Source organism: Falco punctatus, assembly GCF_963210335.1.
Source record: "Falco punctatus genome assembly, chromosome: 7".
Classification (NCBI taxonomy): Eukaryota; Metazoa; Chordata; class Aves; order Falconiformes; family Falconidae; genus Falco; species Falco punctatus.
In genome coordinates this window covers 2,667,891-2,676,224 of record NC_137587.1, presented here as the reverse complement: position 1 = coordinate 2,676,224, position 8,334 = coordinate 2,667,891, and the positions used below count along the sequence as shown (strand labels likewise).

Genomic DNA, 8,334 nt, shown 5'->3' with positions numbered 1-8,334 from the left:
ACCCAGGGCACTGGTAACTTCACCGCTGGTCCCCGTGGGGTCAGCAAAGCTGGGGTTTGCTGGAGTTTCCAGCACAGCAGCGGCTCGTGGGGATGACAGGTGGGTTCCGACAGGGTTTTTTAAAAAGATTTTTATTGGAAAATAAAACAAACCCCATTTTCCAAAAGAAGTGAGAGCTCCCACCCAGCACCGGTGTCAGCGTGTTGAAGGCAGAGGGGCTGCAGCCCCAGCATGGACACATGTGGTGAGAAGTGATGGAGAGGGGATGTGGTGGTTCCTGGGGGCAGTGGCTTTGTGTCCCCCAGCTGCTGCAGGGAAGTCATGCCCTAGCTGGAGGGATGCTGGAAGAGCTGAGGGCAGTCCTCACATAAGTAAGGGGTAAGAGTGATGGGGTTACTCAGGCATTCAACACTCAGCCCTTCCCTCCAGCACCGGTACCCGGTAGAGGAGTGAGGAGGGTCCTGGGCTTGCCAAAGGACGCGCTAAAGACACATCTGTGTCAGAGGATGGAAAAAAGTTGCGGTCTCATCCCAGCTCTCCAGGCGCATCCCAGCAAACCCAGGACACCAGCTGAAAGGAGGCGAGTGGGATGCACTGGCAGCAGTGGCAGGGAGCAGGGCAGCACCTCCTGCAGGGCGGGTGGGTTTGCTCTCTACAACACTAGTGATTAAAACAAGGCATCTCAGTGAAAGAGGAGGTCATCGAAAGGAGGAAGGAGAGGAGGAGGAGGAGGAGGAAGACTGGAGCATGGGCCGGCTGCAGCTGGGCATCCAGCCCCATAGGCACCGTGTTGAGGGGCCAAGGAGGATGCTGGCTTCCCGCTCTAGTCCTTCCCCTTGCCCTTCTTTGCTGCATCCGAGAAACAGAAGAGACAAGGGTTAGTGCATCTGCTGGCAGCCCACCAAGCCCCCAGACGCTGCCGTGGCAGAAGTGCAGCCGGCACGGCGCAGGGGCTGCATCCCTGCAGGCAGCCTACCCCCACCATGCAAAGCCACGCTTTACACCAGCCCCACTGAGGAGAGGGGGAAATCCTCATCCCAGTGGAGCTAGCAGTGACTTGGGGGGGACACCAAGGTTTTTCCTAGCAGCACCCGCATCCCACCCAGCCAGCAACTGGACTTCGGGGCTGTCGTATGTGCTGATGCAGAGGGGAGAGCATACTGTGTGACCTCCCACTCCACCAACAAAGCCCAACCCCAGCAGGCCAAGCTGCCCCTGGAAAGCCCCTGCCCAGGGTGCCAGTGGAAACCTTCTGGGGACAGGAGTGGTGGGAACTGACCTTTGGACTTCGATTTGATCTTGGAAGAGCAGGGCTTGGTCACATAGACAATCTCCTCACATTGGGCATTGTACAGGGCTTTCTTCAGGATGCCGGAGCGAGTCTTCACACCAGTCTGAGCGCTACATCCCCCCCAGCTCTCAAATTTGTACTTGCAGTCAGCTGGGAGGGAGGGGAGAGGCATCAGAGCTGGCCAGCACCCGGCGTGGTCCCCAGCACCAGCCACCCAGCCCAGGGTGGTCCCCAGCCACCGCCACCACGCACCCACCTCCAAACTTCTTCTTCCAGTTGCAGGGGATCTTGCACTTGAGCTTCTTACTCTCGTCTTTGCAAGTTCCCTCACGGTAGCCCAGGCCACAGTCCTTGCTGTTGGGGACGCAGGGTCCCCAGCGCCAGTCCTCGCACTTGGAGCCGTCCTTCTTCGCCTTCTCTGCGAGGGAAGGCAGAGTGGGTGCTCACTGCAGGGACACAGGAGCACGCCCTGAGCTGCCCCCCGGCCCCCTGCCCCAGGCAGCCCCTCACCTTTCTTGTTTTTGCCAGCCTCGGCGGTGGCAGCCAGCAGGATCAGCGCCAAGAGGAGGAGGAGGAAGCCCCGGACCTGCATCCTGCCTGGGGAGGAGGGAGAGGGTGAGGCGGGTGGGATTTGGGGCAGTGAGGAGGGGGCATGGTGGGCTGCAGGCAGCCTGTCCGGGAGTGAGATGGCAGCTGCCTCTGTTGCACACATGCATGTACACCCCCATGCCCTGCTTGTAGCCACCCGTTACACCACATGTGTTGGTTGTATCAGGAAGGTTAATTGTGTATCTCAGCAACTGCCTCTGAACAGGGAGCTGTTGGGCTGGGAGCTTGTTCCCATCCCTGCAGGCACCCGTTGCCTTGCGTGTGGCTGCAATGCTCTGCGGGGACCCCCGCACCCCACACAGCAGCTGGGGAAGGCTCTTTGGTTGGGTGCACCCAGCACCAGGCTGCCTCAGCTGCTCCTGCGCCCGGAAAGCAAAGCAGCTCCCATTGGCATGCTGCTTCCCAGTGCTGGTCCCCAGGCCCTACCCCCCTGTATTTCTCCGTGGCTCCTTTATCCAGCACGCAGCAGGCTGCCACCCCGCACCAAAGAGCCCCGGGGCCACGGGAAGGCAGCTGCCATGGTACCTTTCTCCAGCTCCAGAGGAATCCAGGGAGGGAAAGAAAAAAGCCTAGCAAAAACAAACCCGCTGCCGTGAGGGGTCTGAGAGCTAAACCAGTGGATTAAACACTAAAAAAAAAAAAAATACATAAAGGCCCCACAGCGTGGGAACAAGTTGGAGAGATGGAGCGGGAGAGCTGCGCCCACTGCTGGCACCACATCCACCGGCACAGCACCCGTGCGTGCGCGGGGAGGGGGTGCATGCACCTGGGAGCAGGTTGGGGGCGAGGGTGCACACACACAAGGGTGCAGTGCCCAGGGCCTTGCCCACACCACCACGGTGGCCTTGGGCTGGGTGATGGCTCCCCTCCAGCTGCCACCGTGAGCATCTGTGGGATGCTGCTGCCGACACTGGGGTCCCAGCTCCTGCTCCTGGCAGGAGTGCAGCCATGCAGAGCTGACGCCTCAAGTCTGGCGGCCCCTTCCCTGCTCCCCCAAAGCATTTTAGGATGACACCCGTATCTGCGTGGCAGCAGCCAGTCAGCAAATACATCACCCCTGCCCTGGGTTCACGATGGGCTTGGTGGGACCAGGCTGTAGAGTAAGGATGCACCTCGTGCCCTGGGGGATGTCAGTGCAGGGAAGAGCCCGGGGTCAGCATTCCCTCCCACCCCCAGGCTGCCAGTTCGGAGAGCTCTCTCTGCATTATTCAGGCTCCAGCACACTCACCTTTCATGCGTCCACTGCCACGAAGCTGCTGGCTTCGCTCTGCATTGAGCTGTCACAGGGAATTACACACCCCAGCTGGCTGAAGGCGCAGCCAAGGGGGTGCGAGCTGCCTTCCCCCTTGCCCAGTCCGGCTGGGAGCCATCCTGCCGAGCACGGCACGGCTCAGCCCTGCTCCCACCCAGCTGCCTTCAAAGGGGGCAAGAGCTCAGCCCGGATGGGCCGGTTACCGATGGCAAGGCTAGGGCTGAGCGGAGTTACAGGTCCTCCCGTCCCACTTCCTGCAGCAGCTCTTATGGGGCGGCACCTCTGATGCCCACACAGCATCCCCCTGATTTCAGGTGCTCTGCAAACTTCCACCCTCTGCCGCAGACCATTTCCCTGTGCTCCCGCACCCACCTCCCAGCCCAGGTGCCATGGACGCAGCCCGAGTGCCCAGGGCAGACAGCCCCAGCTGCCATGCTCACCCCTGCCTCCCTCCAGGCACAGACACCCTCTGCTCCCCACGGCAGGGGTACCGGGGTACCCAGGGATGTGGGAGGGGAGGCTCCAAGGGGCAGCCCAGCTACAGCCCCAGGAACTCCTGGATCTGCTCCCAGGCTCTGCCCAGCACATCACATCCCCCAGGCAAAAGTCTGCAGTGACCCTCAGCTGTGGCTCATCCTAAAACTTTCAGAAAGGACTCGGCAGTGCAGTTTTCCAGCTCGTTTTCCAAGCAGCCTGGTCCCTTCCTTGCCGGTCAAACAAGAGCTGCTCTGGTTGGGCTGCCAGCGCCTTCAGGCGTGTTCGCACAGCCCAGCTCCTCCCGCATCCCTGTGGTGCCTGGCTCCTCTCCTGCTCAGATCTCGGCTGGCTCTCATCGCGTTGGTCTCTCCCAGGAACGGGCTGCACGAGCGGAGCAGCCTGGAGCTTGGCCACACCATGGCAGTCCCTGTTTCCCCTTCCCCCTGCACCTCTAGCTGCCCCGGGTTTGAATAATCTAGGATCAGCTCTATTAAAAAAAAATCAAATAATCGCCTGGTGATGGTGAAGCAAAGCCCAAATACCCAGCGCTGCAAGGGGCTCAGACCCCTCTCCGGACACTGCTCGGGGCCAGGCAATGCCACCAGCAAATGTGTGGGTCACACCACCCTCCCCAGATCCTGTCCCCTCGCCGCCGCCCCGATGCTTTCCCGGGAGCGGGGCAGCTGCTGGGCCGGCAGCCCCCCGGCACCCCCTCTTCCAGCAGCGGGACCCCTCGGCTGGGCTCCGCCTGCAGCTGGCCCTGGCAGAGGTGGGCGCAGGACCGCTGCCCTCCCTGCCTCACTGAGCTCCCCGCCTCCGGGCAGCGAGCCCAGCGCTTGGGGAGCCCCTGGCCCGGGGCGCCCAGGGACCGCCGGCTGCCAGGAGAGGGGGGGCTGAGCTCTGCCTCACCGGGAGGCTCTGCTGGAGGGGAGCGGGGTGCTGGGGGGCTCTCCAGCAGGAGGTCTCACCTTCGCCTGGCAGTGAGGAGAAGGTGCTACTGGAGGGAAGGGGCTGCCGGGTGTCCTGCCTGCGCATCGCGGGGCACATTCCCACGCTGCCACCCCCTGCTCCCTCCCCCGGGCAGCTGCTGTGCCGGGACCCCAGCGCAGCCCCCTCCCCTCCCACCGCTCCCCCCCCCCGGACTCGCCCCCCGGCGGGGCTGGCGGTGCCGGGCCCCGACCGGCGCATCTCGCCCCACCTGAGCCCTCCCCGAACCGGTGGGGGGTGGCCCCCCAGGGTGGGGGGCACTGAGATCCCGAGCCACTGCCTCAAGCCCTGCCCGCTCCGCAGGAGTCCCGCCTGCCTCCAAACCCCAGCCCTCCTGCACCTCCAGGCACTTCCCTGGCTCCTGGCAGGCGAGCCCGCACCCGGGGTGGGGGGCTCCCCCCCAGACTCGACCATGCACCGCCCCCCGCCCCAGAAAAGCCCCTCGCCCCGCCGGGGAGCCCTCCGCCCGCATTACCGCCGCCTCCCCAGCCAGGCGCCCATCCCCGTGGCGTCGGGCGGGCGGCCCCACCATCCGCGGGGGCTTGGAGTGGGGGTCCGACCGCTATTTCGGGGGGCGGGGGGTGTCCGGGGGGTCCCCGCCACTCACCTGCGGAGCGGTGCGCGGAGCGGAGCTGCTGCCTTTGTGTGGCGGCCGCGTGCGGAGCCCCGCGCAGCGCACAGCGGCCCCTGACGTCGGGCTCGGCTGGCAGCAAAAAGGTGGTTTTTTAGCCCAAAACTTTCCGCAGGCTCCTCCCCTGCCTGCCCACTCCCGGCCAGGCACAAAGGCAGGCAGGCCGGCCGGCGGAGGGGCGGCCCCGGGGGGGCAGGCGGCCCCCCCAGCTCAGCCCGGGAGGGTGGGGGGCACGGCCCCGTGTCCCCCCGCCTCACCTTCTGCCTCCGGGCTCTGCCTCTTGGGGGGCTCTGCAGAGCAGGGGGGTCCGGCTGGCTGCGCACCCCGACATCAGCCCCGGGTGGCTGCAGGGCTGCGAAGGTGGTGAGGGGCTGGAGCATCTCCCCGGGGAGGAAGGGCTGAGCGGGCGGGGGCTGTTCAGCCTGGAGAGGAGCAGCTGAGAGGGGATGTCACCCACGGCTGCAGGTATCCCCGGGCGGGTGCCCAGGGGACGGGGCCAGGCTCTTCCCAGCGGTGCCCAGCGGCGGGACGAGGGGCACCGGGCACAAACCGCCACACGGCCGGTTCCCTCTGAGCAGGAGGGAGAACGTGTGTCCCTGGCGGGTGGTGGGGCGCTGGGCCGGGCTGCCCAGAGCGGCTGGGGAGGCTCCTGCTGCGGGGCCATGGTGCAGCCTGCGGGGGGGGATGGGGCTGGGGGCTCGGGGGGCACTGCCCGCCCGCGCCGGTCGCTCGGGGGCTCCATAAACAGCTGGGCAGGGGGTCCCGCGGGTCTGCTGCTCTGAGACCCACTGGAAGATGGCCCCTGGGGCTGGATGGAGTGAAGGGAACTGCCCTGTGTCTCCACCAGCTCCGTGGATGCCTCCTTCCCCATCAAGGCTTTGACGGACCAACCTGCCATGGTTCCGGCCCTTTTCACCCTTTTCCACATGCTCTGCCCCAGCTACATTGGGGGGGGGGGGGGGTGTTGGCGGGGGGTAACCTGCTCCACACCAAAGCAGCACACACTTTCATGCTGGCCCCGGTGCCCGTCCCTAGCTCAGCCACGCTGCAGCCCATCTCCCTGTACCAAGCAGCAATGAAAGATCAAACCAGCGCTTGGGGATGCAAAGGACCTTGCAGAAATGCCTGCTCCCTTCTCCCTATCACCCACCATTCCCTACCACCCCCCACCCCTGCCCCTCACCTTTTCTGAGGAGGTAAGGCAAGGCAGGGGCCAAGCCAACTCTCTTCTGGTGTTACCAGCCAGAAAGGCAAGTGTCATGCCAGAAGAATGGGGCTGTGGTGGGGAACTGAGCCATTTTTCCACCTCTTACCCTGGAAGAAGGCTGCTGAGAGCAGGGCTGCCACAGGTGGGGTTGTAGGAGAGGGGGAGGCCCTGTTTTTTATGAGCTGCTTCACAACCAGGAATGGCTTTCTGAAGGATTCCCGCATTTAACTGGCACCCTGCCGGCAGTTTCTTGAACATCTGCAGAGGTTTGGAGGAGGGCTGGCAGCCAGGGGAACGTGCCATCTGCCCTGTGTGCTGCACACACAGTAACGGGTGCTGCTCTGGGTGCTGAGGGGTCTGGGTGTGCCTGGCTGGACCTCTGGGCACAGGGTGCAGAAATGGGTCCCAACAGGTGGACAGGTGGCAAAGCCAATAGCCCCCCCGTCACCAGGCCTTTAAATCCCAGCTGAAGCAAGCTGCTGAGACAGGCTCAGGGACAAAAGGAAGGGGAAGGGTCCGGGTGTGCTGCTTTTGGCTGGGGTTCAGCAGCCCCAGGTTTGCACGGCTGAGTTACGGGGCTGAGGTGAGCAAACCAGTGCCTGGTGGAGCTGGGAAAGCCAGATGTGGGGCAAGAGCCACTGCTCTTCACCCACCCCTGCCCAGGGGCCAGAGACCCCAGTGGGGTCCCCAGGACAAAGCAGCCCAAGGGATGAATGGCAAAGCCCTGTAGAAATTTTCACCCCTTCCTCTGTTTCCAGCCATTCCTCTTCCCCTCCTGTTGCCTCCTTGGGCTGGGGACCAGGAGGCAGGTGCTGGCCGCATGGGACAGCAGAGATGCATTGGTGCACATCTCAGCAGTGGCTGTGCTTGGTCCCTTCAGGCTCTTTCTGAAGGATGGAGGGGGGAATGGCTCCTTCCCCAGCTCAAACAAGCAGCAGAAGGCGGTGTTTGCAGAAAGGGGCCTCATACCGAGGGAAGGAGGGAAGAGAGGGAGCATGACCAACCCAGGTGCATTCCCCTGCAGTTGCTTAACTCGAGTTTTTTACCTCTAAAAATGTCACGAGATAATTCATGGCATGTCAGCTCCGCATTTTCCATCTCCATTTGAAGCCTGGTCCTTGGGGCTCTGTTAGTGCACGGTGCGGCAGTGCCAGCGCAGGGACACAGCTGTGTGGGGCGGGGGGGATGTGTTCCTTGTTCAGACTTGCAGAGGCGGCCGTGTGGCAGGTAATCATTAACCGGGCCAATGGCTGTCACTCTGTTTAACTCAGGTTGGGCTTGCACAGGCTTCTTTCATGTGTGCACCCTGTGCATACCTCCCCAGGTTCCCATCCCACGTGTTTCCATCCCACAGGAGGCCAGACTGACCTCTGGGCCCCCGACACCCGGCTGAAAGGAGGGATGCTGAGGCCCTTAAAGAGAGGAGGGCAGGGCTCACTGACTGTGCCTTTCCTAACACCCTGCATCACAGTGATCCACAGTGATCATATTTTGGGACCACTTCTCTCCCCCACCATAAATTTGACACCAGGACGGCTGGAAAACTCTCATTGCTATGGTTACTGATGCTCCTCGCCTCTGCCAAAACACGGGCCAAGCGCCAACGCGCCGGATCTGGGCACTGAAGCGGAGCACGCTCCCTCCTCCCAGTCACACGTACGCCTGGTCCCTGCAGCCCAGGGAGGCTGGGACAATTCAGCGTGCCTTACACCCGCTACAGACCCCCACTGTTAGCTCTGGGCAGGAGCTGGAAGGCTGAAGGTGATGAAAGGGAGGCACGGGGGGGTGGGGGGTGGAAGGGACAGCGCAGCCGGGGAAGGAGGCTGCTTCTCCGGGTGGAGAGGAGGCAGCAGCAGCAACGGGCAGGCTGCCAGGCTGCC

General features: G+C 63.5%; 1 protein-coding gene across 2 annotated transcripts; it reads right to left on the bottom strand.

Moving 5' to 3' along the window:
- Window positions 1–112: 112 nt before the first annotated feature.
- MDK (midkine) lies at window positions 113–5,357 on the bottom strand. 2 transcript variants are annotated; one of them, XM_080395784.1, is made up of 5 exons: window positions 5,224–5,357; window positions 1,802–1,888; window positions 1,548–1,709; window positions 1,280–1,441; window positions 113–849 (listed from the first exon to the last, which is right to left on the bottom strand). In XM_080395784.1, exons 2-5 carry the CDS (start codon window positions 1,881–1,883, stop codon window positions 824–826), a joined length of 432 nt encoding a protein of 143 aa, XP_080251910.1. In that variant the 5' UTR covers window positions 1,884–1,888; window positions 5,224–5,357; the 3' UTR covers window positions 113–823. The 2 variants fall into 2 exon arrangements, with proteins under 2 accessions (XP_080251910.1, XP_080251909.1); XM_080395783.1 differs by having other exon boundaries at window positions 1,802–1,884; window positions 5,224–5,325.
- Window positions 5,358–8,334: the final 2,977 nt, after the last annotated feature.